The sequence below is a fragment of the Desmodus rotundus genome, chromosome 2 (genome assembly GCF_022682495.2).
Source record: "Desmodus rotundus isolate HL8 chromosome 2, HLdesRot8A.1, whole genome shotgun sequence".
Lineage (NCBI taxonomy): Eukaryota > Metazoa > Chordata > Mammalia > Chiroptera > Phyllostomidae > Desmodus > Desmodus rotundus.
Window position 1 is genome coordinate 64650484 of NC_071388.1, and position 20308 is coordinate 64670791.

At 38.3% G+C, this 20308-nt stretch overlaps 1 protein-coding gene across 4 annotated transcripts in view; it reads right to left on the minus strand.

The window, feature by feature from the left end:
* Positions 1-7540, minus strand: part of ROBO1 (roundabout guidance receptor 1) — a 400095-nt gene extending 392555 nt beyond the window's left edge. For all 4 annotated transcript variants that reach the window (XM_053918273.2, XM_053918271.2, XM_053918272.2 and 1 more), the window contains exon 1: positions 6479-7540. In XM_053918273.2, the coding sequence (XP_053774248.1) occupies positions 6479-6533 (55 nt within the window). In that variant the 5' untranslated portion in view covers positions 6534-7540. The remainder of the gene's footprint in view (positions 1-6478) is intronic.
* Positions 7541-20308: the final 12768 nt, after the last annotated feature.

The window sequence follows — 20308 nt, forward strand, 5'->3', positions numbered from 1 at the left end:
ATGACCATATATATCATGGTAAAAAAGATTTTATGGTCATATAAACACTTGTTATGCTCATTGAAATTTTAAGTTAAACCAAGAGAAAACATACACCTGAAATGATTTTTAAAGTACTAAGTGGTCGCATATAACATTTTTTTTATTCTTGTTTATTCTATTTCCTCACATTAAAAGGAGAATCGCCCGGGCAGTGGGGATACCACCTGGGTCTCTATTCTCAAGTAGAAATTCTTGCAAATAATTTGGGGGGAAGGTTCCAAGGATCCCCTGCTCCCTCCATGGCTGACTGTGGACAAGCTGTACCTGGTTCTCAGGTCACGTACAGATGAACTGAATGTAGGCATAGGTGGCCCACACTTTGAACATGGTACTTTCTGAAATCCAGTCAAGAGCATTTGCAAAAGTGTAACCATGAGCTGCTACTGCTGGAAGTGCTTTAAAAATATGGTTTCTAGTAAAGACTAACATGATCTAAAACAGTGAGCCCCAAAATACCCTGTATCGTATGGACCGGAAGCCTATTACTCCCTATATGCTGCATACAAATCAGTTAACTTCACACACACACACAAAAATATTCCCACTTAACACAGAACCACACTGCTCTGTTGACATCTGCTTGTATCCATTGACGGTGCTTTTACTGCTCATGGAAGTGTCAAACTGGGTGACAGGCATTAAGCCTATGGACTATTAACACCAAACTTGTGATCCAAGAACGTTTTCTACAGTTGTTTACCTTCTATACACTCTCCTAAATAATAAAATAAACGAATTAAATAAACAGATATGCCTTTTCCTGCTCTAAGCCACAGACAGCTGTGAAGGCCACAGAGGCATTTCTCTCCTTTAAAGTAGTCAGAAAGATATGCGCAGTCACGCAGTTCAAAATATTGCTTTATGTGTGGAACAACATTGTCATAAGATGTTTAGAAGCCAAGTAAAATCACAGAAGTGAGGGGATTTGTAGCAGCCTGTTTTGGCTGAAGGAAAATGAGACAGCTCTCCCATGAAGCAAGCAACATGACACCTTCCAGGGTGAGAAATAGCCTTTGGATGTTAAAAAAAGAGAGCGAGAGGAAAAGGCAAAGAAGTGGAGATCAAAGCTATCTCCCTGTACACTACAGATAATCTTTTTTCTTCCTCTTCTTCAACAGCGAGACTGAAGGGAAGGGCTGAAGGTGGTGGGAGAAGGGGAATAGGAAACCATGCTAATCCAGAATTGTAAAGAAAGGAGCTGGCCTTTTGATCTCCACAGGATGGCAACTTTATTGGCTCTGCCTAAGCAGTTTCCAACCAGCTGATCAACCAGGTATTAAGGCTCAACCCTTCCATGATCAGTAACCATGAAGTGAGTCATCTGTGAACGTCAGTCAAGCAGAAGGCTCATCTACCACTGAATGACCGCCAGCCCCTGTCCAACCCAGAGGGCGAAGAGCAACCCGAGGGGAAATGATGGCCTCTCCCTGATGAGTTCCATTTATTTGCTTTGGAACTCAGAGCAAAGTCTTCCCTCAAGTGTGTAAGAATGAGAACGGCATTCATTTTCCAAAATACAACTTGGAATCTCTGCACATCTGCATCACTGTTTTGACTTCTGTTCAGTCTCTGCTTTTAAAAGCATGCCAGAAAATGCAGATGTAATAAAGTCTGAATATGAATAGGTTGGATGTAATGAATTGGTTGTCTTGCCTGGTGATCTAAAAATTTACAGACCAGTGAGTTTATGGCAGGAAGAGGAATGCCTCCCTTTCAACTTATGTGTTCAAACCATAGTCTTATTTAGTTGGTGTTTTTAGACAAGTTTTAAAATTTAAAAAAATGATTGAACCGTAAGCTTTCTTATTTGAATTCTTCTTGTTTCTCTTAAAAATAGCAAAGTGCGTGGTAGTTAAGTTTTACAATCAGCTTGGTTCGAAACTGTGCTCATCCACACCTCTAATTCTCCATGAATAGTTTCCACAACCATAAAACAAGGAGAAGGTAATATTTTACTAATAACAGCACCTATGTCACAGGATTCTTATAAACCTTAAATGAGATAATGGTGACTGCTCAATAAATGATAGTCATATCTTCACAGCAATAGTAGTAGCAATCCTCACAAAGTTTACTATAGTACAACACAAAATCCATCTCATTATTTTTATTTTTTCCTTCTATTATAGTCTGCTCTAAGCAAAAGTGTTCTGATATAGAAGATAACTACTTAGTTTTCACTCCTCGAAAAAAAGAAGTAGTCAATATCCTAAAGTCTTATTAAGTGTATCTTTAAAAAACTATTCTATGGCCCTGGCTGGGTGGCTCAGTTGGTTGGATCACTGCTCCCATAAACCAAAAGGTTGCTGGTTTCGATTCTCGATTCTCGGTCAGGGTACATACCTAGGTTACAGGTTTGATACTGGGTTGGGGAGGGTACAGGTAGCAACCAATTGATATTTATCTCTCTCTCTCCCAACCCCTTCCTCTTTCACTCAAATCAATAAACGTATCCTTGATAAGGATTTAAAAAAATAGTAGAAAAATACTATTCTACTATTCTGAGTTTATTAAAGATTTAAACATTTCAAAATGCTTTGTTTAAAAAAATGCAAAATGTCTACATTATGTAGTTGTTAAATACAGAGCATATATACTGACATCAGATTTTCAGAAATCCATTTTTCAGGGATGCTTTTCAAGCTGTGTGCGGTCAGAGGGTATGCTTACTGCTCTACTTCCACTCTACCTCTTCTAATATTTAAAATCCAGCTAAATTCAGGACCTATTTCTACTACACTTCTCTAGACTTCTGCTTCTGGTTTCACCCCTTCTTATTGCCAAATTTCTTAAATTTATTCTGTAGGTGACCACAGGTCTAATTTTAAATTGAAATTACAATTTTGATTTCCTTATATTTTCCTATAAGAAATCAAGTTTGCAAGGCAGCTATACATTTATTTTAAGAATCAAACATTTTTAAAAAGAGCTAGAAATTAGCATAAGCATCACCTTAGCATCTCTGGTTAACATAGAAGATGGCACATGAAGACTCAACTATTTATGATCTCCATTGATAAACTGTGATTATTTCTTCCCAATTTTATTCCTGTTGCCCAGCATTGTAATTACAGATATCTACTGGATGTTAACTATAGAAACAAACAACTATCATTTGTTTGAAATTTACCATTCTGTACCACTCTAACCCACACAAGTATATGTCAAAGACTAAAGAAAAATTTCAGGTAAACTTTCTGTTCTAAAGCATTGTAATCATATGCTTTAATGTGATCATAATCAAATATCTTACGTGTCAGAGGGCCCACTATCAAGAAATAAGTATATTTGCAACGATGTCATAGTAGTCAGGTAACTATATTTAAAAGCCAGAAAGTTTATAAAGAAACTAATAAGAACTTATTAGAATTACCACAGAATCTTGCCAGAGAAGCAGAGAGGAAGAAAGGAAGTGGGAAAGTAAGAGAGACCAGAGACCCAGGTAAGTGGTTCCTATTGTGAAACTTTTCTAAAAAATGTTTCTCTTCAAAAGACAAAGAAAAGTGAAAAAGGGAAAAAAAGAGGGAAAAAAGAAAGGAAAAAAAAGATACATAAATGAACTCCCACTTTATTTGAAATTCAGATCTCACCCTAAATTTGCATTGAAATTCAATCACTTTTTCACTCAGAAGCAAGTTTGAGCAACTGGAGTTGAGAAGAGGAAGTCTATGAAGGAATCCCTTCCTGAGAGAAAGCGCAGATGTTTTTTTTTTTTTTTTTCAGTGCAACCCACTGTGCTCGTGTCACCAAAAGTCTAGCTATCCATAGAAAAGAAATCATATGTACAGACTCACTAAAGAAATTCACCTTAAAAATGCATTTCTAAAGAAATACCCATTTTTTTCTTCAAAATTTTAGTTTCCTAGAATAAGACATTATATATTATAGTATTAGGTTACTAAAGAAAAGGCTACACAAAGCAAACACATACTCTTAAACACAGTATTTGATGTTAAGTATTACATCAACACATCAAAATGAAGTTTACAGTATGTTTAAAGAAGACTGCAGGACTGTGTTAAGTTGGCAGCCATGTTAAAAAGAAAAAGAAAGAAAGAAAAAATAACTGACAACCAATAGATGCTTTTACAGGTTAAATCTTGTTGAAGGTACCTTACCCCCGTGCACTTTGATTTATGTAAGCTCACCACATTTCTCTTAAATGCGCTCCATTAACAAGTGGTAGACTGTGATCTTCTGCTGGAGGCTATACATGAAACACAGTCTGTCAAGAACTTCATTCATTCCCTGACCAGGTGTCTTGAGCACACCCAACTCTACTTATCTGAGTTCTGTGAAGTTGTATTTGAGTCAATAGTGTAGCTTTAGAACAGCACGCCACCATGAAATCATGCCAGCAGCCCAGTAATTTGACTGGCCCCTCAAGTTCAGATTCACAGCACCAGTGAAAGCCATCAGAAGAATGATTAAGAGCTTCAGGTTAAATATAAGAGCACACTTCACAATGACACTTCTGACCTGAAACCTGGCCAAAGAGGAAGATAAGCACACCTACAGGAAAAATGTAGGTTTATTCAAAATCATCAGTGGCTTACCTGGAGCATTAAATTAGAAAAACAAAGCCAGATTTAAATGACAAATCTCAAGCTACTAACTGCTAATGAAATTACTGAATTTGAAAGGGCGGTATCCCCCCCCCCCCCAGATATCTCCAAGTGAAGACAGAAAGTGCACACCCAAGCGACCAGCTCTCAGTGATACCCTCCCAATTAGTGTGACCCTATCTTCAATCTACAGCCATGATAAAATGTCCCAACACATACAAACCCAGTTCAAACAGTGACTAATGACCATTAATCCCCCTATCTTCAGTAATCTGCCCCTCCAGTCATTTATCACACTGACACTTCACTTTACACACGTGAATAAACTTTAACAGAGAAGGTGAATCAACAAAAATCTCAAAGGTATCTGAAGCTGTAAATTAAACTAGGGGGAGACACGGCAAAGAGGAACAAATAGAGGGATCAGATCTTAATGTTTTTGAGTTGCACCCATGGCCAGGCTTGGGGAGGTTGGGGAACCAATCACTCAGATCTGCAAATGAAAGAAAAAAACACATCAGAGAAAGGAGAAGCTGGAGGTAAGAGGAGGTGGCCTCAAGAGTTAGGTAAACCTATTGATCCATCCACTGGGACACAGATCAGATATCCATGGCTGGAACTTCAGTTTTCTGTTTTCCTCAAAGGAATAACAATGTAATGAATTTCTTACCTAATTTTATTAGTCAGGAAGCGTATTTCCTGGGCTGAAATTACTTTAAAGGTTTATTTGCTATCATTTACCCGATATGCATTTTTCTTTTTCATATTTCATTATGACGTAAAATCCTTGGTCAAAATCTAACCCAAAGCCATGGGCCACCAAATGCTCAAACCCACCTTATAAAACTGTTTCATAATCATGCAAATTGAGTGACTTCAACCTATGGGCCCTGATGCAACTTGAAGCTCAGTATTCCACTATAAAAAAATTCCCTGAGGTGCAGTGTGTGTGTGTGTGTGTGTGTGTGTGTTAAAGCCTGAAATTGGATCCTTGATTGAAACCAGAATCTACCAAAAGGAAAGAAAGAAAAGTTGAGTCGTGGCTCTGTTCACCCATAGTAAAAGTTTCTTAGGGAGTGTAAAAAAAACTATCTGTAAGTGTGGATACAGTGTATACTTCTATGTCAGAAGGATCCCATTGCAGCATCCTTCCAACACTTCATCTGGAGAGTTTCATGCTATTTAATTAATCCCCCAAATCCTAAATTCAACCTTCTGTTTTCCCTTGCCAATGAAAATTCCCAAGCAACTAACTGCTCCCTTTCAGATACTTACAAACCCCTGTTTTCCTTCTAAACCCAGCCAGGCAGAGTAGCTAGTTTATATCCTACCCTAAGAAGGAGTTATTTCCTGAAGTTTCTACAGAATCGAATTTAATTACAGACTTTGGTTACATAAAACAACTACTAATAACCCCTTGTGCTCGGAAGAGGAGGGGCGAATTGGAGGACCAGGTTCAGAAATCCAGGCGGGTGTCTGGGCCACAAGATCCCCAGGCGCACACCTCCCTTCCCAAAGGAAGCAGCCCACAGATGAAACTCACTTCGGCTCATCCAGGGGGCCCTTTGCTCATCACCGACCGCTGCCTCCTCCTACCCTCAAGCTCCGACCTACACTTGCCAAGAGTGATCTGGGCGTGCCCTGAACTTGGGAAAAGGCCGAGGACAGTGATCAGGACTGGGGCGGTCTTGGGGGATAGGGAGAAAAGGACGACCCGAAGTACGAACTAGAAACCATTTGGCCTGAAACTCCTGCAGGGACCAAGCCCCTCCAACCTTAGAAGGGAGAGGTCGATGAAATGCAGTTCGGGGTTTGATTTGAGAAGTGGAGAAGGGACGGATGCAGGGTGAAGAAAGAAGACGCGAGGTTACCTGAACAGAGACATATTAATCCAAAGAGGTAAAAGTGTGCAGGCTCCGCGATCATTGTCCTCGGGTGGATCCTGCATACAGTCTCATGCCAAGAGGGTGCAGAAGTGGGGTCCCTAAATTTATGAATCCACACCACACACACTACACACAAAGGCTTAATATAAGCAACGTGGGTCAATCCGCCAGGAGTTTTCAGGGTAAATTACTTGTAGACCTTTCCGGACGCTTGTCAGTGTCTCAGCGCACTTTGAAGGCTAAGAATCCCAAGGCTTGCCTTCTCTGGTTCCAGGGTTTCCGAGGAAGCTTAGCCACTTCCAAGGACCATCCAAAGCAAACAACAAAGAGCCGAAGCAGAAGAGCAGTTGTGCGGTTTCCTGCCTCCACCGTCTTTCCGAGACTCCCGGCGTGCGCCCCCACACTGTGCGCCTAGCGCCGCGGCGAGGGCAGCCGCGGAGGCAGCAAAGTTGGGGTGTGAGAACGAATCGGAGAAGGCCAAAAAGTGCTTCTCGGTCTCCAGGAGAGCCCAGTCAACAGCTGGCAACTCGAGGCGAAGGCAGGCTAGGCTGGGGCGGCAGCTCAGGAGGACGGGCACCGGGTGCCGGGGGTGTGCCTGGGTGACTCCGCGCGCTAGGAGCGAACGAGGGGGCGGTGCGGCTACAGCGGCTGCCTGGGCGGGCCCTTGTTCCCATCACTTGGGTAATACAGAGGACACTAGAGACAGCAGCAGCAGCAGATCCGCGGACACACGCATGCCTCCCGCGCGCCTCCTGTCCAGCGCAGTGGTCCCCAGAGCCCCCGGCCACTCGCCCGTAGGGGCACGCGCCCAAGGCACCCCGAACGCTTCCAGTCTAGGACGCTGGAGTGCAAACTTTCTGAGGGTAGCTCCCCGCAGCCTGGCTCGTGGAAGTTGCTGGCAGGCAGCTCCAGAACCTCCCCGGGATGGCGGAGAGGGGCGAAGAGGATGCTGCTGCGGGTGGGAGCTGCAGCTGCCGCGGCACACCCGAGATCCGACGGGTTCGGCCGCGTCTGAAGTTTCTGCTCTCACGCTGCCTCTCTGCTGGCTCAATTGCTTGTGGGTTTTCCCCACCGTCCCCGCGGCTCCCAGTTTCCTCCCTCTCCGCCCCAACCCAGGAATACTTAAAGGGGCCGCGCGGTAGTTTCCATGATTCACTCTACCCTGTCTAGCAAGTTCTGGTCATTAATATTTCCATACACACTCCAGAGGTGCCCGACTGCGCCCTCAGGTGAGAATCAAACTGCTCAGGATTCAGATATTCAAGTGAATGGGAACTCGCCTTGTTTCCTTCGCCACCCCTAGCTCCCCTGCACCTTTCTCCAAATGGAACCTCCCAGCCAAAGACTTCAAAAATCCTCCTGGTCCAGCTTAACCTCTTCTTTACCGTTTCCAGGAGTTGGAATAAACTCTCAAATAACTCTATCCTTGCTTCCTTCCCCGTTCCCATTTTTAAAAATCAACTTTAGGCAAACAAACCTAGGGGAGGAGGTCGAGAGGCGATTATCTAGAACAGTGATTTCTAACCCGTGTGCCACAAGAAATTTTAAAACATGCAACACCTGACTGTTTAGTCGGGCACTGACTGACCTCATTTCTTTTAGGTTGTCTAATAAAAAATTGACAACAGCCAACACAACAGCAGCAAAAATTATACCTATTTTTTTGGTCAGATAGGCAAAAAATAAATATATTTTTGGTGTGCCACAGAATTTTAGTAATTAGTTTATGTGTGCCATGAGATGAAAAAGGTTGAAAATTGCTGATCTGGACTATATCTAGATAATAAATGGGCACTCTATTACAATAAGCACTTTCTTCTAAATTGTAGTTGTTGAAGTTCATGTTGAAGGCTCTCTAATTCCAAGGCACATGGTGAGCTAAAGGATCTTTTCCTTTTGTCTCACTGGAGAGCCTTTCCTTCAACTTCAGTGACTGGGTGGTGTTAACATTAGAATGTTAACAATGGGGAATTAACATTGTTAACGTTAGAATGTTAATAATGGGGAATGAATTAAGAGGGACATGCAAAAAGCATCCTTGACTACCCCAGAATTCAGCATTTCAAAATTAAAGGGGCTTTGACACCCTATACACCCGCCCTGAAATCCCAATCCACCATTACCAGCTCTGTTACCATGCCAAATCTTAGTTTTCTCTTCTGAGAAATAGGGATTCTTGAAACATTAACAACTATGAACAAATCATACTGAAAGCAAAACAAACCTAACACATCCGATGGGCATTCTTGCATTTATTCATTTTACTTTCCTGCTATTAAATAAGACACTATGTAAAACACCTGAGATACAGCGTGTACAATAAATAGCAAATATTGGTATTTAGAACTATTCTACTTTTCAATAAATTGTTATCTACAAAGTTATGTACAATAGCTTCAAAAGCACGATGTGGTTTCTGTAGGGGATGCCAGAACCTGCTTACACTGGTCATGTCTGGAGAAGAGAGATTTGTGATGGACAGTGAGGTGGGGATGGATTTGCTCTTTTCTATATACTCTTATACTTTATTTTTTTTAAAATTTAAGCATGCATTACCTAACAAAAGAAATTTTCAAAGCACATTGTACATTCATTTGGTTGCTGCTGGCACAACTAATGACTTTGGAACAGAATTCTGGAGGAAAAAAAAATCTGGTTAACAACACCTATCTCTGAAAGTGAAGGATAGTTTAATCCTGAGAAAGCTGACTGAAAATTCAGTAAACATGCTAGAGATAAGATATCAAAGACTCCAACCATAATCCCTCCAGCAATAGAAAATAAGAATGTGTAGTAAATGCTGAAAACATCCATTGACTTGGTCTTTGTGAAAGGGTATTTAGTGAGAACATGGACTGGTGTATCTTTTTTTCTTGGGATAAAATGTGCTTTTAAGATAAGCTTACCTAGTAGTAGAAAATCAAGAAGCTAAAGCATGTTAGTTGAGAGAGAGAAAATCCTTTAAATACTTGTATCATCTGAGTGCACTTAAAATAAAGATTTTGAACTTTCACCTAGTAAAAGATGTGTATTTCAAAATACAAAGTAGAATATCTGGAAAGATCCCTATTACATTGTATTCCAAAGAGGATGTATCTCCTGGTCTGAGAAGTTCGCTAAGATTTCTCCAACTCATATATGTTGATCCTTTCTTTTCCCCCTACCTCATTCAAATTGCTTTTCTGTTAATTAGGTTAGTAAAGGTGCCATCTGAAGACATTTGTGTTCAGAAGGTATTAGGGATCTATATTAAGTAAAACTCAATGTACCTGAATACTCGTAACTCACTCACTCTTACCCATGCAAACAACCATTTAATAAACAGCATCTGTTTGCAATAAATAATAACGGGCTCTGTAGGGGCAAGATGCAAAGAGAAACCCATTCGCCACACCCTCAGAGCTCATACTATAAGAAGCTACACAAGCTCCAAAGTGGAACTTATCTGAAGAAGTAAAAACAAAGCTTCGTTGGGGTGAAATGAAGGCTCAGTACGTTCCTGGAAATGGATGCATTGCAGCAGCTTTTCTGTTTTTCCTACTGAACATTAAATTACCTAGGAGAACAGGTGAAATGCTCGATGTGTCCGTATGAGCAATGCGCAAGTGGAGGGTGTACAGGTGGGCTAGGCGCCTACGCATGCCAGGTCCTCAGGCATGCACAGTAGAACTCTGACTTACTCCAGACTGGTGGGGTGGGAAACAAAGAGCAAGGTGAAGAGAAAATGACTTCCTGTGCACTCAGAAACCCTATTCGGATCACTACGGTATGAACAAGTCATCACTGGACTCCAAAATTTCATTTAGGAGATCCTGATCTCATTTGGAGCTGATGAAATTCAGGATCCCTAAAATGTCTCCTTGAGAATTTTGAGGAAACCTGAAAATAACACATGCTAGTAGTCCTGTGAATAGGGGCTTCTCTGACTGTCAAAATCCTGGAGCAGCAACAATCTCATGGGTGGGTCTGATCTGATTTTATCTTTCATGGGGTTAGTTACAGGAACTCAGGAAATAACAAAACTCCCAGAGTCTCTTAAGGGATTCCACATATCACTTAACCAGACCAGCAGGAACAGAGTAGAGTAACTACCGACCAGAACATTTCTCCCTCTTTCCCTCCTAGGAATGAGCCCTAGACTCAGAGGGAGCCTGGGGTAAAGCCCAAAATTCCAGGCAATCAGTGGAGAAGCAGCATAACCCATCAAGCACACAGAAGGCTGTGCTGCATTTTTCAACCCACCATCCCTTAGGGTGCAACGGCTAGCTTCACAATTTTTACGTGGAATTGCTGAATAATCCGTGTCATTTTTGGTTTCTAAGTTAATGAACTGGGTGGAATACAGGGATATTTTAATATTTTTCTAAGTTTGGATATCCAAGAAAGGGCATTTCAGAAAGTAATCCAGAGTAACCCTAAGGAAGGGAAAATAAACTCTTATCTGTTGGAGCTTCTATTGTGTTTCGAGAAGCTGTGTCCCTTTAGCAGATACTACTGAGTCTATGCCATGCTGATACTATAGTAATATCACTACACCCCTGCTCTTAATAACCAACATTTTCGGTGTTCCTTACTAAACTTCATATGGTAGTTGCCTGGGGAAACACTAATTTTTGTTCAAATGAGCAACACTGTATCACACTAGCTGCCATATGTGACAGCAGCCAGTCACACACATGGCAGAGTATAGACTTTTACATGGAATAGGAGTTTAAGGAAGAAGGACATAGTTTAGGGCTAGAGGATAAAATAAAAATGAAAGAAAAGAATGCTAGGTAGGATTTTCAAATATGTGTAACTGTATTCCTATTCATGAAAGAGAATAAAGTTTACCCCAGTGCTTTCTTTGAAATGTACCTAAGGCCCATTTTAACAGCATTGCTTTTGCCTGTTTCCTTCTCTGCCTTTTAGAATGAGTAATTGTGTGCCTCAAACCAGGAACCATAGAGAGAGGACATTTCCTGGGTTGTCTTCACTTACTAAACATATAAGGCGCTGTCACCTGAGCCCATGTTTTTAAGGCAGGAAAGGATGGGGTAGAATCTCACTGACCTCACCTAATCATGTGCTCCATTCTCACAAGCAGTCTCTAAGGCTCATTAAACAATAGGAACTATGATGCACTCAAGGGTGCTGTGGAATTACTGTGACTCTGCTTGTTTTTTAGTATTTCAGCATCTCGGGGACATCTAAAACTAGCTGCCAGATTGCAAAGTCCTGCTGACAGAGCCTGGCATCTTAGGCATTGGTACGGAGAGTCTCACTAGAATTTATCCTTTAAAGTTTCGGGGGCTTGGGGAGATAAAGGAAAGGACACCAGGAAGTAGCAGTGATTGAAGGCGCTGTTTTGGACCCTTCACAAACATCTTATCTAACTCACCCTGATCATGTGAAGTGGTATTGTTTTCTAAATTTAGAGATGAGGTTGAAACAATACATTGTATCTCAAAGTTTAGATGTCCAGAAGCCATGGATCTTATATTTGAATCCAGCTGGTTTGGAACCAAGGTACAAGGGGGATGGGGAGGGAAAAGTTCCATGGTAGGGTCGGCTTGGGATATATTGGATTCAACACATTTAAGGACTTCCCAAAAACCTTAATATGCAAATGAGCATTGTCAGTCCCCAGGGGAAGATTATTTTGAGAAATCCTGTCTCTTTAGTAAACAGTGCGTATTTTATACCATGCTCCCGCTGTAGTAATATCTCCAGTCCTCCACACCCGAGGACTAAGATCCTCAGCTTTCCCTGATTAAACTCCATATGGTACTTTCTTGGGAGCTAACTTACTTGTCTTGAACTAGTTAATGTGTTTCTTACTAAGAAAGACTGTAAACTGAAGTGACTACATTTCTGGCTTTTCTTCATAGAATAGCCAGAGGGATCCTGCTGAAACTAGTCAGGCCATGTCCATCCTCTGCTCACAACCCTCCAAGAGTTTCCCATCTTCCTTAGAGCAAGAACTACTCTTTCCAGAAGTCAGCAAGACCTCATATGAGCTGGTCTTTGTTCACGACCTTTCCAATAGCACCTCCTCTTTCATTACCTGCCTTTGCTCCCTTTGCTTCAACACAACAACCTGTATGCTGTTCCTAGAATATTATCGGGCAGCCTCAGGGATTTTGTACTTTCTCAGGCTCTAATATTTACCCCCTTACATCTGCAAACCTACTCTCTTTCTTCTCTCAAGTTTTAGTAAAATCAGACATCACAGACTTGTTTTCTGACCACCCACTTAAAAATTGCATCCTCACACAATACTTCCCATATGCCTTTCATGCTTAGTTTTTCTGTTTTTTCCCAAATCACTTATTCATCTAAGGTGATAACTATTTTTTTTTAATTTCTTTTATCGACTTCCCTCTGTTTCTTTCAGAATGTTGGTGAATCAGGGATCCTTGAGTTTTTATTCACTCTTGCATTCACAGCATCCAAAACAGTGTCTGGTACGGAGTAGGCATTCAAATGTTTGTTGAATGAATGAAAAAAACTGAGTCATTTCATTGTCTGTAAATATATATATTGTTAAAATGCTTCTTTAATGAGCCCTGGCTAGTGTGGCTCACTGGATTGAGTGCCGGCCTGCAAAGCAAAGGATTGCTGGTTCGATTCCCAGTCAGGGCCCATGCCTGGGTTGCGGGCCAGGTCCTCAGTAGGGGGCGTGCAAGAGGCAACCACACATTGATGTTTCTCTCTCTCCCTGCCTCCCTTCCCCTCTATAAATAAATACAATCTTTTAAAAAATGTTTCTTCATTGAACCTAATTCTATAGTTCTAAAGTATATTTTCTGCAATATATAGTTCGATCATTTTATCTACTTCAACTAACAGAGAACTAATAGCTAATGTCTCACATGGACTTTAATAATTTGAAAGCCAAGTTTCTGACTAAATGAGCATATGTTTATTTGGGTCAAGTCATTTGGGAGCAAAGAGGTAGGAACCTGAGTTTAAAGTACATAGAGCTCAAACTAGAAGTGATCTTCAAGATGAACTTTTCATAAGAGAGAAACCTGAAGTCTAAACACCCTGACTTTCCCCGGGACACTCCTTTTGTTCATTTCCCTCAGAACTAGACTGTAGTCCTCTAAATTGCTAGAGGTTTCTTTCTACTAAATCAGGTTAATCAGCAATTCTTGGTCTACATTCTCTACCTTTAAATTACTTTCATCATTAGATATGGTGTAGTATAACACATTATATTATTACTATATTATGTAGTGAGTTTTACATATTTCTAACTTATCTTCAGTAATACAAGAATCTTGTTTTTTCTTCTATCTCCAGTTCTTAATAGTATAAGTAATAACAACTAACATTTACATAGCCTTCTATGCTAGAGATACACTGTGCTAAGTATTTGATATATTCTAACTCATTTAAATCCTCGGAAACACATTATGAGACCAGTTACTATAGTATTCCATCTTATATATGTGGGGACGGAGGACATTCAGCTACTATGAGGCTGAACACAGATTTGAACCTTGACTATGTGGATCTTACCCCTACATCAAACTGTGAGCTACAAATTAGAGTTGTTGATTAAAGTAATGCCATTCTTACAGATTCGGTTCCAGCTAGAGAAAACTATTGATGTGTAAGGTTTGTTTTGTCATTTAAACATCTTCTATTTGGGGAGTAAGTATAAGAAAATGACTGCATCTATAGTTTTTCTTCCATATGGAATTTAGGTGTTTAAAACTTTTTTACTTTATGTCCAAAATATTCAAAGAGGTTTATATGCTTCTCTTAACGCTGATGAGAAGGCATGGAAAAGTACATAGTGCAAGCGTGCTCCGACATTCAGAGCATGCTGGAAAACATAAAGAAGGATGTGTGTACATATTTAACCCCACCATAGAAGCTTGCTGTCTTCGTTTCTTCCCTCTCGTTGTATCTGGAACCAAGCACATACTATTCTGATCGTAAATTAAAGTTGTCTTAAATCGAGATCATATTTAACATCTGTTCAGCTCAGTGACATACTCTATAGGCTTATAATTTGAACACAAACTATTTTATAATTTACTCTATGGTTAATACTACAGATGTGTTTTTACAAAACTGTTTAATGGTTTTGGTTTTTAATTGCTTTTAGAAAACCCTTTCAAGACATATTTAGAGGATTGAGAAATATATGATGGTATTTATGCCTAATTTTGTATATTTATTATGTTTAGCCCCACCTGCTGCCTTGTTTATTCTGGATAATATTTTATGCAGGTCTTAACAGTTATTTTAATCAGTTTTTTAAAAGTAGTATGTTAATTTGAAAAATATTTTGAAATTCTATGGGAGCTTCTTAGTTAGAGATTATTTTCTGGGTCAGTAAATAAAAAAGTAGACCTAAATATTTATTGTTTTACTAACATTGGTGAAAGAATATTCAACTGTCATAAATGATAAGGATCATAACATTACTAATAAAGAATCTATTAAATTACTATATATCATATTGAACACTTGTGTATTTTATAGCCTACTAATGTATTTCTCCCTCTGGCTTATGGAAAACTGACTTCAACATTTGAAAAGCTAAATCGGGTCTTTGGGATTTAATAGCTTTCTGGTGTGGTTGAGGAAGGATTCTAAATATGGAGGTACTCGTTCTTGCAGATAACTACTGAATCCACATCAACAATTGTCACTGAGAAACAAACTGCTGTGGAAAATTGACATGGTAAACACACTGTCTTAACAAGGATAATTATATATTTTCCCAATAGTTTAATCACTTCCTCTTTAGTATCCTGGCCACATTCCAAAAGAAATCATCCAGTTCCATTCTTTCAGCTAAAAGTCTTTGTTGAGTTGATCTAATCTCATCTTCTCAATTTCCTACCACTATGTACTACTCTAAAGCCGCTTTATTACACTACACCTAGGAGGTAGGGTTGCACGGGTACAGCATGTATCTTGTTGCATTTATGCGTCATATGAGTGTCTTTGAAACAAAACAGATGTTTGCTGAAGCCAGTAAAACAACCTTACTGATAAAAATATCATAAAAAATATTCTATTTATTCAAAGATATCTAAACATTACTCTTTACTTATAATGTTTGCATTACAAACTAAAAATTGTTTTATAAATTTAGTACATTAATGTTTCACCACAAGTATTCTTAGGGTACATCCTGAAAGCAATATGGTTTACATCACTATATTCAGAAGCTAATTGGTTCTAATGAAATTTTACTTTTTTCTTCAAAATATAGGAGTGATATAGTTTTAGCAAATTTTGAAAATGCAAAAATAAAAAATACAGAAAATTACACTAATTTGCTCATTTATAACATGCTATCAGCATTTTATTGTATATACTTCTTTTCTTTTTCTTTCAGCTGTGTATTTATAATTTTTCTTCTTACAGCATAGAATAACACTCTAAAAACTGCTGCCTAGCTCACATTTTCATTCAATAATACGTTACAAAATATTTTCCATGTCTTAATATTCTTAACAGCATCATTAAAGAGTGAACTAGAATTTCATCACTTGATTGTACTAAAATATATATAATCTTTGATTGTTAAATATTTGTTATTTCCAGTTGCTACGAAGTTGCAGAGTCTGATTTTTAAAATATCATATTAGTATGTCGTCTTGCCAATTAATTTTTAGTAAATTTTATTTTAATCCCAGATCTTCTATTGCAGCGATAACAGATCCCACAATTTAAGTGACTCGATTGTTGGGAGTTGCTATGCACATTGTTCAAATGATCTTAGAACCAACATATGCAAAAGTTACAATTCACAGACAACAGTGAAGGACTATTAGATAATTTTTAACACCTAGAAGTTTCGCTTTTGTCTTCAATGGGGTTATTATCTGTTTGTTCAAGGGGAGAGCCTGCCTTTTGTTTTTATTACAACTACTTAATAAATGAGAATGTTTGTATTTCACAAGTATGTTAGAATTTCACAGGTCTTGTATTTCACACCAGAAAGCAAACTCTTTTCTTTTGATAAAGGCAATAAATCAGGACATAAGGCTTTTCGTAAAGAATTACCTTTGGAAAAAAGCATAAACTTAAACACAGTTCATTATTTTGCTAATTGCTCTTTTCAGCTTGGAGCATGTATTATTTAGCATTTGGTTATCATAATTATTGACAGGGACTGTACTGGGACCATACAGGGATACACTAGTGCAAATAGGAATCATCCTAGGTACATTATGTACACCCTGGTTTATCCAAATAATATTTTAGTTAACACCACCTATTTCTTGATCTTCCCCTAAATTCCACATGTGGCTTATTGTGCAATAAGAATTTGAAAACTTTAATTACCCTCCCATCCTTGGTGAAATATGAACAATAAGGTTAGAAAATTTACAGAAAGGGAATCAATTCTTTGTTTTTCTAACACATTATTTATTTATTACTAGAGAGAAAGAAAGAGAGGGAGAGAAACATCTATATGTGAGAGATAATTCAACCAGTTGCTTTTTGAAGAGTGCTGGATGGGGACCTGGCCCATAGTCCAGGCATGTGCCCTGACTGGGAATCAAACTGGCAAGCTTTTGGTTCAATGGCAAGCTCATTGGTTGGCACTCAATCCACTGAGCCAGGACAAGGGCATCAATTCTTGTGTTAGATGCTTGACGGAGTCCAACCCATGGCCCAAGATGGCTAAGAATGCAGCCAACACACAATCATAAATTTACTTAAAATCTTTTTCTTGCTCATCAGTTTTCGTTAGTGTTTGTGTATTTAATGTGTGGCCCAAGACAACTCTCTTTCCTCCAGTGTAGCCCAAGACACCACAGGGTTGGCCACCCCTGGTTAGAGACTGAAGACATAATATTTCTTGAGGGTAATAATTTTATCATTTTAAAAACACTAGATCTTTATTCTGGAAAATCCATCTGTTTTAAATCATTGTAAATTTTTGTTAATTCTGTTCCATTCATAGAGAAATGTAGAGAGCACTTGACAAAGTCTAATTAATGAACAAATTATCCACTCTAACAGATTTTTCTGATCTGGTCACTTTAATGTTGCACAATAACATAAGAAATATTTTAAAAGGTGATAATGAATATAGAGATATTTCTCTAGACATGTCTATACATCCTAGGTTATCATTAAATGCATTTTCCATGTGGAAATGATGCTATTAAAGGACAAGAACCCAGACTGAAAATTTTGCCTTTAGCCCAGACTTCCTCTGGGTAACTCCTACTCATCCTTTAAGTCTAAAAAGAAAGTCTTTCAAGAAAGTCTTCCCAGATCTGCCATTTCCCACCTTTCCCAATAGTATCTGTGAAATGCTCTCAAAGAAACATCCACTATTTCTCCATAGCACTGATCACAAATAATTGCTGTGAAAATATGCCTTTTAAGCCTGCCTCTTCTACAAGTCTAGGAAACTGAGAGGTGATAACGACCTCTGACTTGCTCCGTATGGTAATTTTAGCTCTTATCAAAGTACATTGAATGTGATTTTTTGTTTATAATTCTATTGAGTATGCTACATTTTGAGAAATATTTAGCTAGACTAAGAAGAGGGATAAGAAGAAAGTCTGTATACAGATATCTGGACACTGATGCCTTTTGCATGTAACATAACCATCCAATTCCTAAAGGAAAATGGGCATTGCTTGAAGGTTTACTCAACATCAGGGTTCTCATTCCGAGGTCATTTCATGCTCTCCCCCTGACCCAGAACAGAGTACATTTGGTAATGTCCAAAGTCATCTGTGGTTGTCACGACTTGGGGGAGGAGGGGAGACTGTGCTATGGCATCTAGTGTGTAAGGCAAGGGATGCTGTTAAACATTTCACACTACACAGGAAGCCCCCATCCACATAAAGAACGATCTGGTGAACATGTCAATAGTGTCAAGATTGAGAAACTGTAGTTTAACTTTAAAACATTTTGAGGTACTTTTTTTTTTTTTTTCCTGAGGATTACATAAGCTAGCTGGGAAGTCCAGAGAAATTTTCCCAGGCATTATGGTAGTGGTATGTATTGAATACATTAACTTTCTAAAACCTAGTGAGGAGTAACAAAAAAAGTACCCTTTGAACCAATTTAACTTTGAGAAAAATATCACTGTGTATTTACATTTGATTTTTTATTAAGTCTTCACATTGCAAGTTATATAAATAATTTGCACAGTCTTTGAGAAGTAGATTTCATTGCTCCAACATAAAGTTAGTTTAAAACAATAATATAATAATATAATAAATTGAGCTTAAAACATGAATTTTAGCATAAGTACTGGGAAACCATTTATTTAAAAACCATAAATAAGGTAGAGACATTCTTTTAGCTTAAAGATAGTTCCTTTTCTATCCTGCCACTATGAAATGGGTAAAACCATCTTCTGATAAAAACTTTTTTTTACAAATACTGGGTATTTATAGTCTTTGAAATTCTCTTCAAAGACTGGATAACATTTTCCATTAGGACATTTCTTAGTTCATGCATGTTCCTTGGACTAATTTTGAACTGTCCATTCACAATGGTTATAGTAAATCAAAAACATAATTAAAAATGTAAAGTACACATACATATCCATATTTTGGTGAAAGTGAAGATGATAGTAGGTCTCTTTATATTTTATTTCTGTATCTTTGTCTATGAAGGAAGATAACTTCTCTATGAAATGTTTCCATTGGTTGAGGGTGTTTAGTATACAATGCTCTATTGCCCTCTGCTGGCTAGAAAATGACAAATAAAAACTTCCCATCTACTCCCATACTGGGGTTCTTAGACAAATAAACATGGAAAATGAAGACACAATTCAAAATCATAAAGCAATATATTAGATTAATAGAAAATAAAAAGTGAATTTCTAAAACATTCTTATCATGCTTTAAAAACTCCCTAAGTTTTGTGATTTTGAATTAGTTTTTGTATTAGCTGAATAATTTGATTAATTTATAGAACCTTACACTCTCATTAGTTCAAGAATACACATGTTATTTTAAAGTGAAATTGAAAAGCTTACAGTAGTGTAATCACTCTTGGGATCAGACACATACAATGTTCTATTTGTTGGCACATGTGGAACATTTTAATAATGATATTATGATATATATAGTATGAGTTTATCTTTTTAAAAGATGTGTTTTTTATTGAGTTAAAATATTCTCAGGATCTTTTTAGTAAAAGTGTAAATAAAAGCTGGATATCAGTAATTAAACAGGTGGTTTATCTTGAACATTTAATTCTCTTTTAACACATTATTTATATGCTATTCACATCTCACTGAGAAAAAACTAACTGTATAATGGTGCATAATTTATTTAATAAAAATAATAGTGATAAAGCCCCAAGGAACATAAAATGCATACACTGATGATTTACCTGGTTCCAGTGTAGCACTGCACTCTAGTTTAATGCCTGATTACATGTATTTCAAAAACACTTCTAAAGACTGACCTTAGCATCCATGGCAGAAGATGCAGACTTTGTCATTAAGGGGGGTTTACTGGTTTTTCAAAAGCATAATTGGGTTAAGAATTTAAAACAAAGCTGTCACTGTTGGTTCAGAATTGTGGCTAGTATTTAGAATCTGGGATTTGTTTTATATTTTCAGTAGTTTCAGCTACAGTATAAATTGAAATAATCTGGTTTTCATTTCTGTGAGCATACTATGTTGGAGCATTTGTAAAACTTGGGTCATGGTTCTTTGAAACAGACTTTATTACATGAGCTTTGCTTTCCCATTTTATCTTCAGAACCAGTGTCTGTTTTGAAACAAGAGGATAATTTCCCCCCTGGTCCCCCTGCCAAAACAACTGTCAATACTTCCAAAATTTTCTGGAGCAAATGGTGTTTTATAACTAAGTACTT